The following is a 23,810-nucleotide window of genomic DNA, read 5'->3' on the forward strand; positions in this document are numbered from 1 at the left end:
CTGCTTCAGATTCTGTGTCTCCCTCTCTTTCTGCCCCACCCCTGCTTGCTCTCTGTTTCTCAAAACTGAATAAACATTAAAAAAAAAATTTTTTTTTTTTTTGAATAGTAACAACCCTTGGGACTGATCCAAATGTAGAAATGCCTATTCCACCTCTGTGGTTCCTGATGAATTGTGTGTTTAGCCTGGCTCCTGAGACTTAAGAGGAAGTGGCATCTAGGCTTTCTGCTTTCTATCACTTTTTCTCTTTCCCTTTCCCCAGGGACCCAACTCCATAGCCCTTCTTCTAGGGCCTAGCCCTGAGATGTCTTCACTGTTGGGGAACTAGGCCTGAGCCTCCCAAGGATGCTGACCTCCAGGTTCCAGGCTGTGGTGGTTTGGCCCTTTACTCTGGACTCCAGGCACTGGGGTGATCTTGGATTCTTAGCTTCTAAGTCCAGGTTCTTTGTAGCTTGTGGTTCTCAGGTATCCTTTCTTTCAGGCTCCCAATGTAGGCTTCTTTAACATGCACTTCTAAATGGCTGAGCTTTTCCAGCCAGAGATGGGGAGCTCTGAATTTTTGCCTCGGCATCCCAGGTTCCTTAGGATTCGGGACTGGTCCCCAGGCATGAAAGAAAAGGCAAGTGCCAACGGGGGCGCTGGTGCTGCCTCAGGGCAAGCCAGGCCTGCTGATTTCCCACCAGGTAAGCCTCTGGGCTAGGCCCCCCTCCCCATAGTGTGCTTAGCAGCTGAGCTGTCTGGGCTGGGGGTGCTCCAGGCCGAAGAGGGGGCTCCAAGTTCTCCAAGCTGTTGAGGCTGCTGCTGGGCAATTCCATGGTCTGGACCTCATTGCATATACCTAGTAAGGCAGGAATGGAAGACAGGCAGTGGGCAGGAGGAGGGGTACCACCACTCTTGACAACTATATGAGGTCAGTGATGTGGATGGGGGATGGAGCACATAAAGTAGCAAGGACAGGTCAAGGAGAGCCTAGAGTTGGAGAACAGTGACTCACAGCAACAGGGAGGCCTCCTGTGGACTTCAGGCTTGGGCAGGGGCTGCTGGAATAGACACAGCAGGGCCCCATCCAGCCTCTGGAAGATGTTGAGTGTGAGCAGAGACTGTCGAAGTTCTGGCGACAGGCCCCAATGCTCCTCCTCCAGCAACTCCCGGACCACTCCAAAGTCTTGTCTGAGCTGCAGCGCCCCCTGCAGGCTGAAGGCCAAGGTACAATGTGGCCACCTGCCTCTGCTGCCTCTCTAACTGCTCCGCCCCACCTATACCCCCTGGCTTTTTCCAGTTCCATCCAGCCCTCTGCCACTGCCTCCTTTTCTCCCCACCTGAACCGGATCCCGTGCCTGAGGATGTGGTCAAGCCAGGCACCCAGGATGGCTGTCAGTGCTTGGCCAAGGGCAGGGGCCTGGGCTTGGGGCGGCAATCCCTGCAATCCTTGCAGCACAGGCTCCAGTACAGTGCGAACCACCAACCCAGCATACTCACTGGGAATGCTGGGCAGTTCTGGAATGAGAGAAGAGAAAGGACAGCATATGAGGCTATGGAGATCTGTTGAGCTCCTAAGGGAACGTTTAGGGGAAGATGGTTAGGATTTGTGGGGACATGGGAGGCAAGGACAAGGATGGAGACAGAGAAGTGGAGCCAGGATCTGGAGGAGTCAGGACACTGTTACCCCTGGGAACCCTGGAAGGGGATGCTGGGAAGAGGAGTTACCAGGAGAGAGACGATGCCGCCAGTACCGGCCCCGTGGCATGTAGAGTTCGAAGCCCTGTGTGGCTTGTTTATGACATTCTTGAAAAAAGAGACTTAGTGACTCTTCAGGCAGGAGCTGTGTAGATATGGAGAAAGTAAAAGGGGCTTCTCTGTTGGAGAACTGCCAAATTATGATGCTTTTTTGAATCTCAGGTTTTTAACCTGGCTTTCATAAAGCCCCAGAACAGAATTGTATTCATAATTCTATGGGCTTGGGCAATTCTGAGGAAAGATGTCCTAGCTTTATTGGGTTTTCCTAAAGGCCTGGACCCAGAAAAGATGATAGACAATTGCCATAGGATTACCCTGCTCTTCTCAGCTTGGTTCAGAGTCTGGAAGTCCTCCAGGTTAATTTTACTCTATAGGAACATTAATAGGAAAAAAGGGGGAGATACCCTCACCACTACCAATGTTTAAAAGCAAATGCTAGAGAGAGGGGTCTGCGGATCTACAGACAGGCAGAGGCTGAAGAAAGAAAGGGGGAATTGTATGATCTTCCACCATCTATGAAAGGAAGGCAGGAACTATATGCAGACCAGGAGCAAGCACTGTAACTTTCTGAGATTCAGGACCTTTTGGAATGTCCTTAAACTGAATATTTTTTACACCTACTTCCATTACTTTTGTAACCCATAAAGCAAAAAAGGCCCATGGGCTGGTTTGGTTTCTGTGTTTTGATAGGTTATGTTTTTGTAATCGGAGAGGGCAGAAAAAAAAAAAAAAGAAAAAAAGGGAGGGGGGTTCTTGGGGCACCTGGGCAGCTCAGTCAGTTAAGCATCCGACTCTTGGTTTCAGCTCAGGTCATGATCTCACTGTTCTTGAGTTTGAGCCCTGAGTCAGGCTCCGTGCTGACAGCATGGGATTTTCTCTTGGGATTTTCTCTCTCCCTCTCTCTGCCCCTGCTCTGCTTGCTCTCTCTCTCTCTCAAAGAAAATAAACTAAAAAAAAAAAAAAAGAGGTCCCTACAGCCCGTTGGAGAGGAACCCCAAGAAATGGGGTATGTGGTGACAGCTCTGTAAAGAAAAGGTAACTGGATGCTTATAAGCCTGAAGAGAGGAAGGGACCTGGGGGCTGGATTGGGGGAAGTGGAGCCCATGTGGCTTCTGGTATATATCCTGACAATAGCCTATCCTAAATCCAATTTTTTTTAATGTTTATTTATTTTTGAGAGAGAGAGACAGAGTGCGAGTGGGGAAGGGGCAGACAGAGAGGGAGACACAGAATCCGAAGCAGGGAGACACAGAATCTGATGTTTAACTGACTAAGCCGCCCAGGCGCCCCCCTAAATCCAAATTCTTGCTCTCTTCTCCTGAAAACCAAAACCCCTTACTCCTTATTTATACCAAGGAAACTACCCTATTGTCAACTGCCATTTGTTAGGAATCTCTCTGTACCCAACACTCCGAGGAAACACAAGGTCACACTATGAAATAGTCTTTCTGTCTGGGACATTACAGTCTGGGTGGGGAGAAAACTCACAATGTCTGATTCTTCTTTTCCATCCCAGTGCCATATGCAGTGGAATGCCCAGAGCAGACACCCAACAGTGCAATCACCAGGCACACGAACAAGGCATGCAGAGTCCTTTGCACAATGGTTAGTTCACACAGTAAGCACACTGTCCCTGTTCTCACCACCACCAAGAGCTGGACCCTTTTTTTTATGTCTCCTCATCTCCCAACCTGACCAGTATAGCTGGATCAGACTCTATCACCGTCTCCACTGTTCCCCTCCTGCTCTTCCCATGGCTCTCCATCATTCATGAGACAAAGCCCAAATTTTGTGGGCTGGTGTCCAATGCCCTCCACAATTTGATGCCAACCTGCTTTCTCTTCCACAGTCCCCCATCCGTCTCTGGACAAGTGTGTATATGCCTGAATGCATGCATACATGCACATGCACACACATGCACACACATGCACACACAAAGGGAGCTTCTGCTTTGGTCAGGCCACCTCCCCACTACTTCCCCAAGGAACTATGTACTGCCCACCCCCTCCTCCAGTAACCCCTGCCGCTCCTCTGAGGCTGTCTAGCCACCAGCTCGAGACATAGACCCTGTATGGAGCTTCTGTAATTACATGTAATTACATGCTAGTTCCCATGGCTATCACTGTCCCAACTTCCTCATGAGGAGCCTGCTCTGGGGTATGTTGAGTTGAAGGAGGCAGCAATAAATTGGGGTGGAACAGGCAGATGTAGATGGTAGAGTAGGGCTAAACCGTTGAGGCAGAGGGGAGTGAAGTACAGCACCAAGGCACTGTGGGCAAACAGGAAGGCAGAGAGAGGGGCAGTTAAGCATCTGATTTCAGCTCAAGTCATGATCTCAGAGCTCATGAGTTCCAGCCCCATACTGGGCTTTGTGCTGACAGCTCAGAGCCTGGAGCTTGCTTCAGATTCTGTGTCTCCCTCTCTCTCTGCTCCTCCCCTGCTCATGCTCTGTCGCACTTTCTCTCCCAAGAGTAAATAAACATTTAAAAAATAAATAAATAAAAGGAATGCAGAGAGAAGAGGAGCAGAGGGACAAAGCCTGAACTCTGTAGCCACGCCCCTATTCAGGGCAGAATAATTCAGAGCAGAGGAGAAACTTGGGCAGGGAGAGAAAACAAAAAGACGGAGAAACATCCTCCATAGTAGGAACAGATACTGTGCAAAATGGGGAAAAATTAAAAAGAAGTATAATAATTTTATTCATAAGTTTAGAAGAAAATAAACTACTAGAAGACAAACAAGAGTAGATGAAGGTCACCACTGTGGAACAGGAATCAGAGGTGGGGTGGGGGTAGTTAAAGTGCTATTGTTTTTTCATTAAAGCCCTTCTAAAATAATATTCTATTTCACCTTTTTAAATTTTTACTTCTTTTAATTTTGAGAGAGAGAGCGCGCGCACACGCAAGGTGGGGAGAGGAGCAAAGGGAGAGAGAGAATCTCAAGCAGGCTCCACGCTCTTGAGATCATGACCTGATCCGAAGAGTCAGATGCTCCAACCAACTTAGCCACCGAGAGGCACCACTATTCTGTTTCACTTTTTAAACTATGGACATGTATTACTTTAATAAAAAAATATAAGTTATATATTTAGAAAAGAGAAACATCATATCAAAGCTAGTAAATAGAAGGATAGGTTCAATCATTTATCTGGCTTTTTCTCTATCAAATGTACTTCAGAGTAACCAAATAATTAATGAAGGCAAATTTCACTTTATAGGAATAATTCAACTAATAAATGAAGAAGAAATGATAGACTTGGGGTATCACCACTTTGCACCCTTTAATGAAATAATGGATCTAGGCAGTAATCATTAGTGGCTGTTATGACAGCCTGACATACAGATGAAACAGAATTGACCAGGAGTTGATAGCTGTTAAAGCCTCAGTGGTAGGAATATGGGGGTCCATTATACGCTTCTCTCTATTTTTGTATATGTTTGAAGTTTTCCATAGTAACAAGGTAAAGAAAGAGAGAACAAAAAATGAACAGAGTAAGAAAAGATAAATTCAGCAGAGACTCTAGAGATTCCAAGTCCCTGGGATGTCCCACCACCATCACCACCACCATCATCCTAACCCCAAAGCTGGGCATAGAACAGACTCTTAAACTGCCACTGCCAGCACCCTTGCTCTTCTCACCTGGATCTGTGCAGTTAGCTTCTGGATCTCCAGGCCCAGCTGCTGCTCCACCTCCAGGGACAAACTTTCTTCTGAGGCCAGTCTAGACAGAGCTGCCGCCTCATGCAATAGAGGCTTTGGCAGAAATGGGAAGTGAGATTTCAGCCCAGCCCAGGCTCCTCTCCTGCCCACTCCCCAGCTACTCACAGGTAAGTCCTTCTGGATCAGAAGCAGGAAAGAATCTGGGGCCCATGCTGCCAGATGCTGCTGAGTTCTACCCAAAAACCAGAGCAAGGTGGTCTGCAGGGTACAGAGCCCTAAAGCAAGGGGTGCAGGATCTGGGGAGAGGAGGATGGAACATCTGAGGGGTCATAGAACCCCTCTGGGAGGAGGCAGGCTTCAGAACAGAGTGAAAGAATAAAGAGGATACCTTCAACTGTTCTGTTCCTCCATCCCCAGTACTTTGTCTCACCTGGAGGCTGACAGAGGAGCAGCCCTGACCTGGGTTGTTGAAGGGCATCCAAGAGAGGAGGGAAAAGCTGTTGCAAAAGTTCAGTGGTATGAGAGGATGAGGGACGGCTGCTCTGATCTTCACCAGCAGATCCCAAGGCCTGGCAGAAGCCTGAGGATGAGGGGTATGGTCTGATAAGGAAGGGGCAATCTGGGGTTGTGTCACTCCCAATGCCCCTTCCTTCTCACCTTGGTCCCAATTCCAGATAAGGGACTGATGAAATAGGTTGCGACACAAAGAAGCCAGCTCCTTCTCACACTCCTGAGGCAGGGATGCTAGTGGGAGAAATGACTTGGAGCCTGAAAAGAAGGCTTCCCTTTTCCAGAACACTGCCCACTCAATGATGGGGGAAGAGGGGAGGCTTCCACCAAGCCTCAAGACTTGAGTGGAAGTTGAGACTTTGCCTTGAAAGCCCAGATACTATTGCCTGACTGGTGGGGAGGAGGGGTGGGGTGGGGGTGTTCATTCTAAAGGGCCTGCTTTTGCAGTCTGGTTGGCAGGGGAGTGAGGAGGCTAGGGAGAAGAAAGAGACCCCAGTCTTCCTAAATGCCCACCCAGGCCCATCACTCACCCTGACCCAGTGCCTGACTCAGTTGTTGTGCGGCTGCCCTGTGGTCCCTCCAGGGTCCTAGACTTAGGTCCAGACTCTGAGCACAAGCTGCCCACAGCAGGGTCCAGTACTGGCTCCACAGGGCTCCAGCCCCTCCAAGCCCCAGTCCACTGCTGGCTGAATCACTCACACCCCCCAGCAGCCCCAGCAGCCCGGGCAGCAGCTCCCGCTCCTCCTGGAACCGACTTCGGAGGTGGTCCCGCAAGCCCGACCCCCTGAGCGCCTCATCTAGCTGACCAGCCACCTGGCAACCCCGCTCCCCCGTCAGGAGGTGGAGCACACGGAGGGGTGGGAAAGGGCGCGCTGCCCCCGGAATTTGGCTCAAGGCTTTTCCCATCAGCTGGTGGTAGGCGGGAAGTGCCAAGAGCACGTTAGCAAGTTGGGACGACAAGCCCGGGCTGGCAGGCTCCCGACCCAGAGCCCGAAGCTGCATCTCGATGGCCGCATCCAGGCGCTGAGCGGCCAGTCCAACGGGACGCGCCAGGAGTAGCGGCTCCGGAGTCTCCCGTAGGCCGCTTCGCAGGACAGCCCCACGGGAAGGCAGCAGCAGCAGGTCGCGGCACAGCTGAGGCAAGGGGCCGGGGCCAAGGGCCGTCGCGCTGGGACTCAGGATCCTCAGGAGGCGCACGGCCGTCTGTAGGTGGCAGGCGCAGTCCCGGGCTTGCAGGAGCTGCTCCCGCTCACGATGCAGCCGCAGCAACACGGCCCGGAGACGCTGCAGCGCGGGAGGAATGGGGCGGCCGGCTGCCGGCTCCTGCCACCAGTCTGCAGCGCCCGCCTCGCGGTGCTCTCCTGCGTCTGCTGGCGCCGGCGCAGCCCACCACGGCTGCGCTCCCCAAGCTCCTCCGGGCCGTGGGTTCAGGCAGGGAATGCTCCCGGCAATCGGCAGCCGCGGCCAGCCACGAAAGTCCCCGCCGAGAGCGCCCGCCTGCCTTGTCTCCCACTGCTCTTCCACAGCGCCTTCTGGTTGTGACCAAAACGGCGGCACGGTGGCGAGCGGAGGCAGAAAGCCACCGGAGCGAGACCCCTGGGCCATGGGACGCCGAGTCCGGAACGAACCTAACGAGTCCCACTTCCCCGCACAGCCCAACGCCCGCTGCCGCCGGGACTCCGCCCTGTCCCAGGAGCCGTCATTTCTCGCCCGGGAGCCGCCGGGACCGTCTTGGACTCTCTCGCGCTCCGTAATCGGAGGCTTCTGCCCGTAACAAAGATGGCAGTTTACTCTGTCCTACTCCGCCCTTCGGCGGGTATCAAGTACCAGATCATCTTTCACTTTCGGGTTACAGTTGTTGAGAGATGGCGCCGATTCCGAAGACTGTGGGGCGGATAAAGCTAGGTAAGCAGGTGTGACAAGACAGGAGAGGGTCAGGAGGGTAGGGCAGCCCCACTTGGGTTTGTTTTCAGTAGGGTCTTGGGCTTCACGCGGTGGGCGTAGGGCTCCGGCCCATCCAACCTGAACACCGTGACGCGCCGTTGCTTTCCTTTACCATAGACTGTCCTCTGCGGTCTGGCTGTCCGCTGGAGGTCGCTGCTGTCCCCAAACTCTGCAAGGAATTCGGTCCTGAAGACTACGGCGCAGAGGTAAAAGGGACTCCTAGCTCTTCCTCGTCCGGTTTATCTTGGTCACGCCTCTTTCCAACCAGCTGTGCTGAGCCCCGCCTATGCCGGGCGATGCCCTGGGCTCTGAGGGCTCCGTGGAGCCTGGAGGAGCGCGTGGCAAATGGAGGGCGTGGGGCCCCGGGAACCACGCTGCCTAGATAAGTGCTGGACGTGGGCGGGATTGAGTTGACAACGTTTCTGAGTTGAGGATTTGGGAAGTGGGTGGTAGTTCCTTAGGATAAGATATTACGAACGGAGGGAGGAGTGTGAGCAAAGACGCTGAGGCAAGGAAAAGTTTAGAGGACTTCACCGAAGTGGGACTTGAGTGGTTTGGTTGGAACCGTAAGAAATGCAGTGGGAAAGAAGGAAGAGAGAGGCTTGAAAGGCTTTGTCTGGCACAGGGGCTTGGGTGTCCTCAAGTAGGTGATAGGGTTATTGAGGGAAGGACAGGATCAGATTTAGGAGCCCTGAGAATCTGTGTCTCCATTTGCTTCCTGGGGCTCTCCAAAACCTCAAACTCAACAAGTCTAGAAGTTAACTCATCGTCTTTGTAAATTGGTTCCTTTTCCTCTAATCTTAATTTTGGTTAGCAACACGAACTGACATCCAGTTGCTTAAAGCATAAATCTGAGAATCATTGTACATAATCCTCCCTTTCCTTTACCTCACACATGAAATCACTAAAATCCACTTTGGAAGTGTCTCTTGACTCAAGCGCATCGCTTCCATTCCTGCTCCCACTGCCATGGCCTTAGTTCAAGAACTCATTCTCTATGGCCTATGGCCTGCTAACTAAACATTCCACCCCTAGACTCATCTTCCCCAGTGCTGTTTCACTTGAGCACTCCACTCCCATCACTGACAAGACGAAGTCCAAACTCACTGGGTCACAAAGGTTCTTCAGACCCAGCTTCTGACTGCATCTCTGTTAGAATAGTCTCCTCACCAGTCTCTCTGCTTTTGCTCATTCAGCACACATATTGAACACCAGCTATATACCAGGCACTGTTGTAGGCACTGGAAAGACAGCAGTAAACCAAACAGACAAAATTCCTTTTTTTCAATGAATTAGAAGCATCTAGTGGAGGCAACCAATCAACAAATAAACAATATAGTATGCCAAATATGAAAAGTGCAAAGAAAAATAAAGCAAGAAGGACAGGGGGTGCTGAGTGGAGTTGAGAGCTTCTCTTTTTAAAGGAAGTGGTCAGAGAAGGCCTCCTGGAAAAGGTTTAAGAAGAGATCTGAAGGGGTGAGCCATTCACTGGGGAAAGAGCATTCCAGGGAGAGGAAGTAACAAGTACAAAAGCCTGAGATGAGAGCACACTTGGTGTGTTGTAGGAACTTCAGAGGAGACCACTGGCCACTGTAGGATGAGGTAGGACAAGAAGGTAGGAGATGATTCATGGAGGACTGAGTTGCTAGATTGTGTTCAGCAATGTGAATTAAGAGAGTAGCATAGACTGTGCTTTGGGGAGAAATAGAAGATCAAGGTAATCCTTTTTTGTTTTTAAAGATGGCTAGAGTGGGCCAGTTAGAAGTTGAAACAAACCCACCAGGCAATTGAGTTTGAAAATAAAATAAGTGTTGCTAAAAGTGCACAGCAGCATAAATGAAGATGCTGTGAAGTCAGGACAATCTTCTGATGGAAACCCTGGCTCTAAAACTGCTTAGAAAGTTGACTATACCTCAGTGATCTGAAGTCCTTCCTATGCATTAGTTTAGCACATTGGAGTTTCATGTAACTTCTAAGTTTCTCAGTCAGTGAGCCACCACCTAGTCAGGGGTGTGCTCTGTTTAGGCCTGATTAGGCCACACAGGAACAAGATGACTCCTGTTCTCCCCTAAAGCTGACAGTAACTGGGGAAATGATTCTCATAAGAACCCCAGAACATAACGGACCAGGTCTTGAAGAGTCTTCTCTCATCTTGTGAATGATGAAGCCAAGGTTCAGAGAGGTTATATGACTTGTTCACAATCAAACAACCAGGCAGTGCAGAGCCAGAACTAAGATGCAAGCAGTTTCATTTCACGACAGTGTTCTTTCCAGTTCCATGCTTCTTGCCAATTGAGAGAGCAATAAAAAGCTGTGAATAATAAGGTTCTAAATTGTATAACACAGAGCATGTGAGTATAGCTTCGTTGAGTGAAGGCAGAGATTATTGGAGATGAAGAGGTCTGGGAAGGCTTTGAGGGCAGATGGAATTTGAACTGGGCCTTGAAGGTGAGACAAGATGTGATGAGAAGCTCACAGCCAGGATCAGGGGACAGCTGGGAGGAAGATCCTGGAAGGGATCTGATAGCAGAGGGATGAAAGCAGCCAAGCAGTGGAGAATTACAGAGAAGATTGGGAAGGTCAGCCAGGGAGTGTTGCAGAAGGCTCCGAATCTCAGGCTGAGGAGCTAGACTCAGTCCTGCCTATGGCCTTGACAGTGGGGAATTACTGGAAGTTAGTTGCTGAGTAGGGAAGTAACTGCTGAGAGCTTGGTTTGAGGGGAAGCAAATGAAGTGCAGGGGAGAGGCCAGCCAGGAACTGCTGCTCTCATTCAGGCATGCGGTAGCTCCCGAGTAGGTTATATGGGGTTGCTCATATTCAGGGATTTGACAAGGGACATGGCTGGAAGAGCAGGTAGGAGGGTTCCGTTTCTGGGGCCTCAGTGTGGCTGATGTGGTGGCAGGTCAAGGGGAGGAGATCTTGTATGATGGAGAAGCTGGACTGAAAGGCCTCACAGAACCCTTGGGAAGCAGGAGAGTAGTGATACCAGGAAAACCAGAGCAGTGTGTCTTAAGGTGCTGAGTGGGGAGAGGTCAGCCAATAAGGTTCTCCAGGCTGGGTGGCTGGTTTGTGGTGGCCACGGTGGAGGGGTCAACCCAGCCAAGTCCCTCGTTCTCTCCTAGAGCTCCCCCCAATACCAGCCTCCCTCCCCTCCCCCTCCCAGGACATAGTGGATTTTCTTCGACGGCTTGTGGAGAGTGATCCCCAGGGCCTGCACCGGATCCATGTGGATGGGAGCAGCGGGCGGCTGCAGCTGTGGCACCATGGTGGGGCGTGCAGGGGCCGGGCCCAGGGATCGAGGCTGGTACCCTGGGGAGGGCTGGCCCTCAGATACTCCTCTCTCTCATGTTCCTTTTTCTTTCCCTTTTCCTTATCCCTCCTGACAGATTACCTCCTGGACCATTTCTGTGATGAGGCTAAAGCACCTGGACAGAGTGACAGAGACAAAGGGGCCGAGGGACTGGGCACCTACTGTGGTCTCCGAAAGTCCTTCCTGTATCCTCCCCAAGGGTTTGAGCCCTGTGAGCCCTGCCCTCATAGCCCCTCTGCCTCTGCATCTGCCTCCGGTGGCTCAGACAGCCTACTTGAGGTGGCCATGCCCCAGAAGCTCCTGCTGACTGAAGAGGTGAGACGGTCAACAAGGGGCTTCACCTCCCCCAGGGCTCCTCCAACTGCCATATTCCCATATATGTATTTTCCCCTAATCTGGACCTTTCAAGGTCCTTCCATACTACTGGCCTCCCTTTGGTTTTCTTGTTCTCTTTCTCTTTTCCCGTCACCTGCCTTTCCTTCTCCAGGAAGCCAACCACCTGGCTGAGGAGCTGGTGGCTGAGGAGGAGCGCCTGAAACAGAAAGCAGAGAAGAAACGACTCAAGAAGAAGGTGGCTGGAAGGCAGAAGGAGTGGGAACCTGGAGGGATTTGGAAGAAGGAAAGAGGGAAGCTTTGTGAGAACAGGAAAGAACCCAAGGTGGTCTGTAGTAGACCCTCTTGCCAGAGGGGGGCCAAGGAGCTCAGAGCCCAGAGGTGGAAGGTCTCATGGAAGCCCTATGATGTGGTGGTTCTGGAGTCACACTGTACCGGCTGGGTTGGAATCTGCCTCTTTCTTACTGTGAGACCTCTGCCTGGTGACTCTCGTGTCTACTTGCTCACTTGTAAAATGAGGATGACACAAAACCTACCTCCTGGAGTTGTAGGGATTAGATGAGAGTGTATGCAAAGCTCTTAACCCAGTACATGTCATATAATCTATTGTACACGTGAAGAATTGGTTTCAAGATACAAATTGCGCGCGTGCGCGCGTGCATGCGCGCACACGTGTGTGTGTGTGTGCGCGCGTGTGTATTTACATAGAAGGTTCAGGGGCACCTGGGTGGCTCAGTGGGTTAAGCGTCTGACTTCAGCTCAGGTCATGATCTCACGGTTCATGAGTTCAAGCCCCGCATCCAGCTCTGTGCTGACAGCTCAGAGCCTGGAGCCTGCTTCAGATTCTGTGTCTCCCTCTCTCTCTGCCCCTTCCCTGCTCATGCTCTGTCTCTCTCTCTCTCAAAAATAAAATGGAAATTTTAAAAATTAAAAAAAACATAGAATTTTCAAATAATACATCATCAGCATCATCGTCATTATCATTGCAGCGTCAAAAGGATCGCAGGCGACAGGAACGCTTGGAGCAGGAGGGTGGGGAGCCCAAGGTGAGTGTCTATAGGCAGGTATGAGGAGCACTCAGTGCTAGGAGGGTGGGAGCTGAAAAGGCAGGCAGCTCAGGGTGATCCCTGTCTGCCTTCCCTCCAGCTCAAGGCCACCCCAGATAGAGATGGGAGCCCTCCATCTAGCCCTGGGAACCCTGCTCAGGGACAGTGTGGTGAGGAAGAGGTGAGAGCCCCCTTCCTTCCCTTCTTGGTCTCTGCCCACCCCCACCTATCCCTCCACCTACTCCAGGACATACTTCATCCCCATCCCCTCCTAACTCTCCTTTCTGCTCACAGGACTTACTGGATCTATCTAGCACTTTCGTGTCTCTGGCTTTGCGCAAGGTTGGGGATTGGCCCCCCAGTGCCCGCAGAGACAAGGGACTGAGCCAGGAGCCCCGAGGCAAAAGTCTGGGCCCCCAAGAGAAGATGGGCCAGAAGGAAGGGAGCTCTCCAATAGAAGAAAGGCCCAGGCAGACCCCTAAGGCAGAGGTGAGGTGACCAGTAGAAGGACTTCTCTGGCTCTAGAATCAAGAGACCTGGGGTCCAGCTCCATCACGGACACCCTGACCCTAGTTTCCTCTGCAGGAAGGTAGGGCTGATGCCATCTTGCAGAACTGTCATAAAAATTACATAAATTGGGTGATGCTGACTGCAATATTTATTGTTTGAACAAAGGAGAAAGATTTGGGGAGGCTGAGGTCTCGAGTCCCACTTGACTTTGCTCCCCATCCTTAGGCATCTCCAGGACTACCGGCAGCTGCCTTACAGCAGAGCCAGGAGCTGGCAAGTGAGATTATCTCTCTCCTTCTTTTCCTCCTCACCCTCCCCTCTCTGGGTTAGCTCCATCTGAACCTTCCTGCCTTCTCTCCTCCCCAGAGCTGGGTACCAGCTTGGCCCAAAATGGTTTCTACCACAAGGCTGTGTTTCTTTTTACCGAGGCCTTGAAGCTCAACCCTCGGGATCATCGGTGAGTAGGGGCTTAGGCTCTGTGCTCGGAGGTCAGGACAAGGCAAAGTGTTGAGGATCCAGACTTTTGGCCACTTTGTCTTTATCAGGTTATTTGGAAACCGCTCTTTCTGCCATGAACGGCTGGGTCAACCAATGTGGGCCCTGGCTGATGCCCAGGTGGCCCTTACTCTGCAACCTGGCTGGCCCCGAGGCCTCTTCCGCCTGGGCAAGGCCTTGATGGGACTGCAGGTAATGGGTCTGAGATTGGAAGCAAAGGAGGAATTTGGGTGGGATGGGGTGGGGATTGGGTCTACACTGCATTTTCTAGGAAAGCTCCTAGTACCACACTGTCACAGTCTTAGTGGTACAAGAGGCCTAGGCGAGTTTGAGAAAGGGGCAGTTTTAATTTCATTTACCCCCTTGATACCTAAGCTTTGCTCTTTCTAATCCCTCTGGGACCAAAGCGTTTTGAAGAGGCAGCTGCTGTGTTCCAGGAGACTCTGAGAGGCGGCTCCCAGCCTGACGCAGCCCGGGAGCTCCACTCTTGCCTTCTGCACCTCGCCCTGGTAAGGGAACCTGCCCACTGTCATGCTGAGGGGGCAGCAGGAGAAATGGCTGGCATTTCCACAGTGGGCCCTGCTCCCTTCTGCCTCAGACAGATAGTGGGGGCAGGAATGGGCGGGAATGGGCGGGAATGACCTCTCCTTTGCCCAATAGTCTCAACTCCTCCAACTGCTAGAAGATTCCCCGGGGTTTGCATTTGGGAAGTCCCTTAACACTGAAGTCCACTGAAAAGGAGTATCTACAGGTGCCCCTTCCTTTCCCTTCTCAGCAGAATCAGCGAGGAGGAATCCGGGTGCCACATCCGACAACTGGGTTCCCGCAACCATTTTCCCATGCTGAGCCGGGCACCACAAGCCTCCCGTCTGTCAGTCGCCCTCCAAGCACCGCTCCAAGAGCTCCTGGCCTTCTGTCTCTACCCTTGCGTTTTCCCCCATGTCATCTGAGCCACCCCAACTGGACCGTGCCCCAAATTCAGACTAGAAGACCGCACCCTCTCCAGGACCCCTCAAAGGGCTCTGGTGTGCTAGGACTTGGGCCCCAGCATCTACCTCAGGCCAGATGACAGAGGACCTGTCCCTCATAGGACAAGGCCATGTGTGTATCCCACAGTTCACTGCATATTTTGAGACCTTGTACTCTAAAACCATAATTAAAGACACACCTGGTTGTCATTCCTTTTGCCACAGAGACCGGATGACAGAAAGGAGACCCATGACCACTGAAACAACCTTTCTTTGGTTTTAAAGCAGATGGCTTCCTTTGGGAGCAGTAAGGAAAAATAAAACCCACCAAGGCTAAGGAGGGAACTGTACAAAAGTTAGGTTTTCAGACTATGACAGACCCCACAGGGAGCATATGGGGCTTGCTCTGCTTCTTGGCCCCGAGGGACTCATTCACCAACCAGAGCTCTATGCTCAGGAACAGGGCCACGATGATGAATGAGGCCTGAGTCCCACCCTTCACCTTGATAGAGGCTCACATCTTCCTGAGCCCAGCTCTTACCCTGTTTCTTCTAGCCCCAGCCACTCATGCCTTGTTTTCTGTCATTTGGTGCACATTCTGACCTCTCCTTTGCCCAATAGTCTCAACTCCTCCAACTGCTAGAAGATTCACTGGGGTTTGCATTTGGGAAGTCCCTCACCAGCTCCTGCTTGGAGTTGGCAGGGTTCATAACATCACATCTTCCCACTGCTGACTGTCCTGCTGATGGGGCGTCAGCAAGCACCCAGGGAGCTGCTACCTTGGCCATGCTCTTTTTCTGTTCCAGCACTGGGTATTGTAATGAGCCTTTCCCCATGTGAATTTATGCAGTTTTCCCACCAAGAGTTACTGCCCCCCAAAGAAGGCCATAATTCCCTACTTCTTGTGTAAGAATCAAGGTCTTTTGGTTCTCTAAGATCCTGGCAGCTGCCCCTGGCTGCTTCCTCCCTAGCCTTGCCTGGGACTCTCAGCTCATTGAAATATGGATCTGTGGGGGATTTTAAGCCTTCCAGAATGCCTTGCCTGGGAGAACCATTTGCCAGGATACATGATTCTTGCTGCCTTATGGTCTTGCTCAACAACATTCACACCTGTATAGGAGGTGTTGAAACACACCTCCTTTCTACAGGGCTTTCCCAAATTCTTTTTGTTTATTGAGCAGGCTCCTTGAATATATCAGAATGAAGTCTGCCATTGCTAGCTGGGTCACCTTGGGTCATCTGCCTCAGTTCCCTCATCTGTAAAATGGGGGCAGTCCCTACCCCACAGGGCTTTTGTGAGGAGTGGAAGTAAAAGTGTGAGAAAATACCTACAAAGTGCCTGGTACATAAAGGGTGTTAAATAAACTGATTTTTTATCTGCAACTGTCCTACATAATCATGATTCCCATAGTGGGAAGAGATGAGTAGGAATACACTGCTGCTTATTTCACAAAATACAGAGTTCCTGGGACTGTGGTTCTCCCAAGTGTAGTCCCTGAACCAGCAGGGACTTGTTGCAAATATACATTCTCAGGCCCCACCCTATACCTTTTCAATCAGAAAGTGCAACAGCAGGGCTCAGCGATTTGTATTTCATTAAGCCCTCCAGGTGATCGACCCTAATGCCCAAGCACTATTCTTTTTTTTTTTAATTTTTTTTAACATTTATTTATTTTTGAGACAGAGAGAGAGAGAGAGAGCATGAACAGGGGAGGGTCAGAGAAGGAGGGAGACACAGAATCTGAAACAGGCTTCAGGCTCTGAGCTGTCAGCACAGAGCCCGACGCGGGGCTTGAACTCACGGACCACGAGATCATGACCTGAGCCGAAGTTGGCCGCTTAACCAACTGAGCCACCCAGGCGCCCCAACCCAAGCACTATTCTAGCACCTGGCGGGGGAGATACCATCCAGAGGCCATTTGGGTGGGAGAGATTTCAGTTTTGTTCATCCAAGGCTTGATTATGAGAGGTGGAAGCACTGGGCTAGAATTTAAGAGGACACAAGTGGAGGGGGATCATGGCTCAGAGCCAATTAACTTGACACAATCATACTTCCTAACAAGAATTATTTGCTCTGAGAATTCTTTGCTCATGCCTAGTTGGGGAGAAGTGGTTGTGTTTGCTTGAAAGGGGATTCTATTATGGTGACTTCATAAGAGGCCTGCTCATCTGGCTTTGTTCAGGGCAGCAGAGGGGTACTTCTCTGCTTTGGGGATTCCTCTAGGGTTCCTCAAAGAATGGGCAGCCACCATTGCTGTGTGGTATCTGCTTTCAGGCTGATTTGGCTCCTTGCTCTTCCAGCCTCTCGAAGAAATACCCCCTCCCCAGTATCTCTTGACCTATCCTGGACTTGAACCTTCTCTAAGAGCCACAGGACTCCTGACACCTTATCCCCATTTTGCCCCACACTCACCCTGCTAACTGGTAGGGTTCCAACACAGCAGTCTGAGTTCTGAGTCCCTGGGGTTGGAAAGCACAGTGACCAACCATCCCGGTTTTTCTGGGACTAAAGGATTTCCTAGAGTATGGGACTTTCAGTGTTAAAACTGGGAAAGTCCTGGGCAAATGGGAATGAGTTGGTCACTCTAAAGTCTCCAAAGAGGCAGCCTTAGGAAGGGGATGAAGGCCCTGAACAGGAGCCAGGGAAGTTATGTGTGTGTGTTGCACATGTGTATTGAAAGGGCAACACAGGTGCAAAGAACACTTTTTGTACGTAATGGCTGACAAGTTCTTAGCTCCACACCAGTAGTCATTATTTCTGCCCATGATGCCATTTTTCTTCCAGTTACCCAGGTTTGTGAGGCTGTCACAGGTTCATGCAATCTTCGGTCATTGGGATAATCAAACAGATTCCTTTTTCATTACAGCTCCCCCCGCCACCACCACATCTGGCCCCGAATTCTCTCAGCTCTTACCTTCTGCAGTGGCCAGAGATACGCTCCTTCTTCAGGTCCCTGCCAGTTACTGGTCCGCCCTACACTTGCAGCCAGATTAGCCTGCTCTAACATTGCTGTCACGTCTCTCCTCTCTAAAACCTTCAAGGACTATGCTTTATCTATAGTAGAATCCCAAAACTGCTACCTTTGGCCCTTTCTCCCCGGCCAAAAGTGTGCCTTTGTAAACCATTTTCTTCTTTCAGTTAGGCCCAGTCACAGTTATGGGGACAGAACATGCAGTGGTCAAAAACATGAGCCCCTGAGTCAAACAAACAAGCAGGTTAGTGCCAGCCCTACCACTTACAAGCTCCATGACATTACTACATCTTCTTGGGCTTCTGTGATTCAGTCTCCTTACACTTAAAGTGAAATTAAAATCTGGGGCACCTGCGTGGCTCAGCTGGTTAAGCATCTGACTCCAGCTCAGGTCAGGATCTTATGGCTCGTGAGTTCAAGTCCCGCGAGTCCCACGTGGGCCTCTGTGCTGACAGCTCAGAGTCTGGATCCTGCTTCAGATTCTGGGTCTCCCTCTCTCTCTGCCCCTCCCCTGTTCATACTCTGTCCCTCTCTCGAAAATAAATATTAAAAAAAAATTTAATGAAATTAAAATTTCATTATCTTCTGGGATTACTGTAAGATTAATCCATGCACATCACTTGAATTATGTTCAATAAGCGGTAGTTATTGTCCAACAGTGCCAGGTTCCCTTCTGCCTTCCAGCATTGTTCAGTCTCCCTGAAATATTCTCTCCTGGGACCTCCACTTGTAACCGAGGCCCTAGCTGACTCCCCTTAAATCCTGGATGGATCATTCTCAGAACATTCTTGAGAATGAGTTGTGGCATCTGGGCAGAAGCATGGAAGGCCTGAGGAGGGAGGGAGGACAGACACGGAGAGAGGGGAGCCAGGAAAGAACCTAAGCATGGTCTTCTGAAGATCTGAAGTGATGGCCCTACATAGGCATAGGCCTCTTACCTTCTCATCATATCGCCAGAGGGTGATTAATTACCAGTGGAATAAATTAATTTCAGAAATGTCCGCTGGTGGGGGTAGGCTATTGACTCCACCCGCCAAGGTCCCCATGCAGCTACTCCAGCCTCCACCTCCGCGGCCAGACTCAGCCTCCCCACCCTCCAGCCAAGGCCACTATCCTGGGGGGAACATTTCCTGCCCAAGTGTGGGGCAGAGGTCCCAGAAGTAGGGTTGTGCCCCTTCTCCCCACCGCTTTCACTTAGCTTGTGTTTCAGCATGGGGTTCTTTCAGCAGAAGTGAGAGAATGGTCTGAAGCCCATTAACAAATGACCTCAGGGTGGGGAAAGGGTAGGATCAGGCACAACTTTGTCACTTTGGAGCAGCCCAGAGGTTAGCTGCAAGGTCTTGGAGGAGGCGGGTCAAAGGCCTGCTGGAGTCCAGCGACTAAAGGCAGTCAGTAGGGGTAGGTCGCCCGCAGCTACGTGTCCCATCTTCCTCCCCTCAGCTCGAAGTCTCCAGAGTGCCGTCCGGCTGACATGCACTGGCTCTGAAGGTTGGCACGATACCTAGGTCCAAATCCTGACCTAGTGCTTCTTGCTTTGTGAAACGGGTATAATTATATCACCGAATAGACTTGCTATGAGGTTCGAAGGAGACATCGCGTTTAAAGCGCTCAGCCAAGCGCGGAATCTGCAGAACAATCGGCAGATTTTGCTCTTACTGCTCTGGGGCGCCAAGATTGAGGCTTCGAGCGACTGAGTCTCCATTTTATTCTCAACAATTGGGAAAAGTGAGTGTCTGGACTGTGAGCCAGAGGAGGCCAGATCCACACCCTCCCTCCACCCTAGTACCCAGACAGGGCGCGGAGCACGGAGGCAAGGAGTCGGGGATCCAGGTGCCCAGGGCGGCGGCGGCTTTGCCTTCATTAGTCCACCTGTATCTCCTCTTCTGACACGTGGGGCCCGGAGTCAGGCCGGCCAGGGACGGGGCGTGGGGTGCCGTCAGGCAGCGAGAGGCGGCACTGAACTTCGGGGGACAGCGTGCGCAACGAGGCCACGTCGGCGCGCATCTCCTCCACGTCGCGCTTGAGCTTGGCTCGCCGGTTCTGGAACCACGTGACAACCTGTGCGTTGGCCAAGCCGAGCCTCGCCGCCAGCCGGTCGCGCTCGGAAGGCGGCAGGTACTTCTGGAAGACGAAGCGTCGCTCCAGCTCCAGCACCTGCTGCGCAGTGAACGCCGTGCGTGACTTTCGCCGTTTGCGGCCAGCCTGGCCAGGGCCCAGAGCACTCGGGGCGGCTCGGCCTGCGGGAATACGGCGGGGGTCAGTCTTAGCCTGCAGGAATCAGGCATCCGCTCAAAGGAGAAGCTGTGGGGGGGGGCTCAAGCCGGGGTGGGGGAGGCGGAGCGAGAAGGCGGACAGGAGCCTGAACCGTGGTCCCTTACCAAACGGGGGTTCAGGCCGAATTGGGAGTGGGGGCATAAAGTGGAACGGGCCACTTGGGTATGGGAAGCAGCAGGCTGAGGGCATCTTGAGGAGGTGAGGGAGTAGGAAGAGGGCGGGACTGGCCAAAGGAGACTTGGCAGGGCGTCAGGCAATCTGGGGAGGGATCTTTGAGGCCCTCCGGAGCCCCGGGATAAGTGGGCTTGTAGGTTGGGGCCGGCACCCGAGGCGGGGCGACCATAGTCAAAATAGGACAGCCAGGCGCCTGGGTGGCTAAGTCGGTTGAGCATCCGACTTCAGCTCAGGTCATGATCTCATGGTCCATGAGTTCGAGCCCGGTGTCAGGCTCTGTGCTGACAGCTCAAAGCCTGGAGCCTGCCTCCGATTCTGTGTCTCCTTCTCTCTCTGCCCCTCCCCTGCTCACACTCTGTCTCTCTCAAAAAATAAACATTAAAAAAATAATAGGGACAGCCCGCGGCAGCCCTGTGTGATGAATGTAATACGACTCTGATCATGCCCTTCTAAAGACTCTCAGGTTATGATGAGCACTCTTGTTTTACGCTTTTTTAGTGACACGGGAACCTCCTCCTCGAGCCCAAAAGGAGGTAGTGGGGGTTCAAAGTGTAAGGAGAGGCGAAGTCCGTAATCCCCGATCCTTGCCGCCCCAAAGACCTTCTGTTCCTGTCCCCTTTCCTGAAGAGAACGGCGTGGAGCGGAGCTAGGTCACCCGGAGAGACCGAGCCTCGCCTCCCAGCACTTTGTGCACTGCCCATGCCCTAGCTCACTGTTCACAGCCTCGGGCTCAGGCCTTTTGTCTCCATCTCGCCGGCCTTTCGGTGTCGCGATTGCCCCGCCTACAGCGAACGGACCAACGGGTCACTCAGTTCTCGACAGATTGGCCCTCCCCCTCGGCGCTGGCGGCCTCCAAGGAGCGGCCGCGGAGCCTGGGAACTAACGGAGGGTAGGTGAGGATTGGGATATGGAAGTCCCAGCACGTGGGCTGAGGACAGAGGGCAGATTAGGGTGGGGGCCATTGTGAACGAAGGGTCGAGACAGGGACCTGAAGGAGAGAGATGGGGAGAAGGCCAAGTCAAAGTGCGCGACCTTGCCTGCGCTATACCTTCAGAGGGCTCCGGAGCGTGCCAGTCAAATCCGCGGAAAGTTTTACTAGTCAGCTCCTCCAGCGCGCACAGAGGCGACGTGGGACCAGGACTCGACTCTGGAAGCTGGGACGTAGAGGGTCCTCGGGGGATCAGGCGCGGGCCTAGGATGTCGGCGATGCTGAATAATGTCCGGGGTGTCCGGGGCTCTGGTCCCGAGTTCATGGCCGACGGGGCTGTGGCGGTCCCGCCGCCGGCTGCGCTGGGCGCAGCAGCTGCCTGGGCCCCAGACCGCGGCTCCCGATCTGGGCCCCCAGCTTCGGACCCGCCCCCCGCGCTGGGCCCAAGCCCCTTGTGCCCCTCCTCCTGCGCCCCCAACCCCCATCCCGGGGCCGCGGTGGGTCTGGAGCTGGTAGATGTCCCCGCAGCTGTATTTCTAACAGGGTGGGGAGGCGCGGAGAGCAGACCAGGAACAACCTGCCATACCCGGCCGCCGAGCTGCTCCGCGCGGCAGGGCATGGCCCCGTACACGCTCTGACTGGACCCTTCCTGGACGGCCCGCAGATTCTGTGTACCATCGACTCCCCGCCTAGCCGCTGCTCTGGCTCATAAACTAGTCGGCAATAAATTGCTTCCCCTTGCCCCAACGGATGGGATTTGCAGAATTCCGAGGAGGGAGATCAGACCTGACCGTTCTAGGATCTCTGATCCCTCCTAAAAAGGATCTTGGTCTCCTGACCTAGCCCCCTCGTCCGCGCCCCACCCCTGCAGAACCCTCTTGAAGAGGTCCCGGCGGCTGGAAGTTATTAGAGTGGCGCGAGGGGCCTGGGGGAACTCAAGACTTGGAAGGACCTGGCCTGGCAGAATTTCTGCAACCGGGAATAATGGGGATGCGATGCGGAAGCAAAAGCAGGTGAGTGGATCCACCAGCTCTCTGGCTGGACCCGGGCTTAGAGGCCCTGAGAAAGTCAAAGCACATGGAGAAGTGGAATAGACCGGGGCCTCGGGAAAGAAGACACAGCGAATCCGGAGCTATCGCTATTGCCCCCACCCAGGGGTCTTGGCCAGGGAAGACTGGCCTCCGCCGAGGCCTATCAGTCGATCTGTCTTTGCCTCCATATTAAGCTCCTATGGTTCAAATAGGGGTTCCCCAGCCTCCAAAGCCCAGAAACCACCCTGTAGAGCAGCAATGGAAAGGGCCACTGGTCACTCCCCATAGAAAAGTGACTTGCAGGTCAGACTTCATGGACCCAACCAGATCCTGGGACAGAAACCCCTGCCAGCTCAGGGACAAACCCTAAGGTCTGGGATATTCATTCCTATTTTATTTGTGTCCTTTCTTTCTTTTCTCCCACACCTATTCCAGTCCTGGGCTCACACCTGAGTGAGCGCCCTACAGCTGTCCTTTGTAGGAAGAAGGCAGCTCTGGAACAGTGGTTGCTCCACCAGTGGAGGCCCAACAAGGCAAGGGGATTCACAGCCCAGAGGCAGAGAAGCCCCACCACTCCTGAGGAGCTCACCGTTCCTGAGGAACTTGCTTCTATGGGATTCTTCAAGTTTCTTCCCACAGTGCCAAGAAGTCCCTCCTGGGGTGTCCATTATGTCACCTTCTCTGTAGACCTCTGCACCTCCCACCATTTGTGCGAAGATCCTCTGTGCCTATTCCCTGGGGCAAGTGGAGCCTGCCGTTGAGGTGCCCTAAACAGAGCTTGAGAGACCTAAGGCCCCTGGGCCAAAGATAATGGGGGTGAGGAACCCTCACCTGGCCGGAGGCACTAACCTGGCCTCCCAAAGATGGAGAAACACAGGGTCTTCTTGGTAATGAGTTCCCTCCAGTGACCCCTCCCATCCCCCAGACACACACAGACACTTGCATAGTACCCTCATGGCAGCCTGAGCAACACAGCCCAATGGCCCACTGATTGGTCTAAGAACAGAGCTAGGCCACAGCAGAACACTGAGATGCCTCAGGATCTTGTTAATTGGTTATTAATGGTAGGAGGCGGAGGGAGGCCAAGAGAGAACCTCATGGCTGGAGGCCCCAGTCCTCTGAACCATGCTGGTGGTTTGACTTAATCTGCTTTTATTTTTTTTATGTTTATTTATTTTTGAGAGACAGACAGACATGAAAAGGGGAGGGGCAGAGAGAGAGGGAGACACAGAATCCAAAGCAGGCTCCAGGCTCTGAGCTGTCAGCACAGAGCCTGACATGGGGCTCGAACTCACAAACTGTGAGATCATGACCTGAGCTGAAGTCTGACACTTAACTGAGCCACCCAGGTGCCCCAGACTTAATCTGCTTTTAAAGAGGGTCCCAGGAAGCTGCAGGAACTGCCTAGCTCATGTCCCATGCCTGTCACCAAACAGACACTACAAGCCTCCTCTGTGTAGCTTTTATGTCATCTCTTCCTCTGCTCTCAATTACTAGTATGTTTGTGAGGAGTGCCCTCTCTCCTGAAGGGCATTTGCCCTTTCTATCCCTCCCACCTATCTACCCCCCCTGCAAACTGCAACCAGGCTCAGGTAATGGGGTTCGATGACAGCGGGGTTGGGAGGTCCCCACTTGGGGGATGAAAGAGAAGGCGAGACTAGTAAAGGGAGGAGGCCGCTGACAGCAGAGCCCTAAGGCTGTCCCAGCGGCCAGGGACTAGTCCAGACAAGGGGGGGGGCACAGGAGGGGACTTCTCCAGCAATGCCTCTGGAACCTGAGCTGGGGAGAAACCCGATCCCCATGTTGGGGGGAGGGTAGGAGGAGGGTGAATGATTAATGAGGGAGATTAAGAGATTAAACTTGGGTTCTGGGCTGGATGGGAAGGGGGTGCTGCATCAGTTGTCTTGTAGCCTTCACC

At 52.6% G+C, this 23,810-nt stretch overlaps 3 protein-coding genes across 8 annotated transcripts; 1 reads left to right on the plus strand and 2 right to left on the minus strand.

Moving 5' to 3' along the window:
- Window positions 1-43: 43 nt before the first annotated feature.
- CCDC142 (coiled-coil domain containing 142) lies at window positions 44-7,574 on the minus strand. Of its 3 annotated transcripts, XM_047068067.1 has the most exons (9): window positions 6,438-7,574; window positions 6,055-6,141; window positions 5,828-5,977; window positions 5,563-5,693; window positions 5,377-5,490; window positions 1,708-1,822; window positions 1,320-1,497; window positions 995-1,194; window positions 44-838 (listed from the first exon to the last, which is right to left on the minus strand). In XM_047068067.1, exons 1-9 carry the CDS (start codon window positions 7,510-7,512, stop codon window positions 582-584), a joined length of 2,307 nt encoding a protein of 768 aa, XP_046924023.1. In that variant the 5' UTR covers window positions 7,513-7,574; the 3' UTR covers window positions 44-581. The 3 variants fall into 3 exon arrangements, with proteins under 3 accessions (XP_046924023.1, XP_046924022.1, XP_046924021.1); XM_047068066.1 differs by having other exon boundaries at window positions 5,377-5,693; XM_047068065.1 differs by having other exon boundaries at window positions 5,377-5,693; window positions 5,786-5,977.
- Window positions 7,575-7,726: 152 nt separating this feature from the next.
- On the plus strand, window positions 7,727-15,896 carry TTC31 (tetratricopeptide repeat domain 31). 4 transcript variants are annotated; one of them, XM_047068070.1, is made up of 13 exons: window positions 7,727-7,812; window positions 7,969-8,057; window positions 11,015-11,117; window positions 11,238-11,476; window positions 11,649-11,732; window positions 12,484-12,540; window positions 12,641-12,721; window positions 12,835-13,029; window positions 13,276-13,327; window positions 13,417-13,507; window positions 13,596-13,737; window positions 13,953-14,054; window positions 14,321-15,896. In XM_047068070.1, exons 1-13 carry the CDS (start codon window positions 7,773-7,775, stop codon window positions 14,612-14,614), a joined length of 1,569 nt encoding a protein of 522 aa, XP_046924026.1. In that variant the 5' UTR covers window positions 7,727-7,772; the 3' UTR covers window positions 14,615-15,896. The 4 variants fall into 4 exon arrangements, with proteins under 4 accessions (XP_046924026.1, XP_046924027.1, XP_046924024.1 ...); XM_047068071.1 differs by having other exon boundaries at window positions 14,324-15,896; XM_047068068.1 differs by having other exon boundaries at window positions 11,015-11,476.
- A 3,284-nt stretch (window positions 15,897-19,180) lies between these two features.
- Window positions 19,181-21,212, minus strand: LBX2 (ladybird homeobox 2). Its single transcript, XM_047067714.1, has 2 exons — window positions 20,982-21,212; window positions 19,181-19,722 (listed from the first exon to the last, which is right to left on the minus strand). The coding sequence occupies exons 1-2, from the start codon at window positions 21,184-21,186 to the stop codon at window positions 19,346-19,348; spliced, it is 582 nt and encodes a 193-aa protein (XP_046923670.1). The 5' UTR covers window positions 21,187-21,212; the 3' UTR covers window positions 19,181-19,345.
- Between the last annotated feature and the right edge of the window lie 2,598 nt (window positions 21,213-23,810).

Source organism: Lynx rufus, unplaced genomic scaffold, assembly GCF_022079265.1.
Source record: "Lynx rufus isolate CCGP_SWC_20201006 ecotype Redwood Valley unplaced genomic scaffold, mLynRuf1.p SCAF_8, whole genome shotgun sequence".
NCBI classification, from domain to species: domain Eukaryota; kingdom Metazoa; phylum Chordata; class Mammalia; order Carnivora; family Felidae; genus Lynx; species Lynx rufus.

What these genes read in the sequence shown, in the direction of transcription:
- LBX2 (XM_047067714.1), bottom strand. Translation starts at nt 21,186, where the DNA reads ATGAACTCGGGACCAGAGCCCCGGACACCCCGGACATTATTCAGCATC. An exon ending in CGCTCCGGAGCCCTCTGAAG is followed by an intron (nt 19,723 to 20,981) that starts GTATAGCGCAGG and finishes GTATTCCCGCAG; the next exon opens with GCCGAGCCGCCCCGAGTGCT.
- CCDC142 (XM_047068065.1), bottom strand. Translation starts at nt 7,512, where the DNA reads ATGGCCCAGGGGTCTCGCTCCGGTGGCTTTCTGCCTCCGCTCGCCACC. An exon ending in GAGTCAGGCACTGGGTCAGG is followed by an intron (nt 6,142 to 6,437) that starts GTGAGTGATGGG and finishes TTCTCCCACTAG; the next exon opens with CATCCCTGCCTCAGGAGTGT. An exon ending in AGCTAACTGCACAGATCCAG is followed by an intron (nt 1,823 to 5,376) that starts GTGAGAAGAGCA and finishes ATATCTACACAG; the next exon opens with CTCCTGCCTGAAGAGTCACT.
- TTC31 (XM_047068068.1), top strand. Translation starts at nt 7,773, where the DNA reads ATGGCGCCGATTCCGAAGACTGTGGGGCGGATAAAGCTAG. An exon ending in AGAAACGACTCAAGAAGAAG is followed by an intron (nt 11,733 to 12,483) that starts GTGGCTGGAAGG and finishes TTATCATTGCAG; the next exon opens with CGTCAAAAGGATCGCAGGCG. An exon ending in GACAGTGTGGTGAGGAAGAG is followed by an intron (nt 12,722 to 12,834) that starts GTGAGAGCCCCC and finishes TTCTGCTCACAG; the next exon opens with GACTTACTGGATCTATCTAG.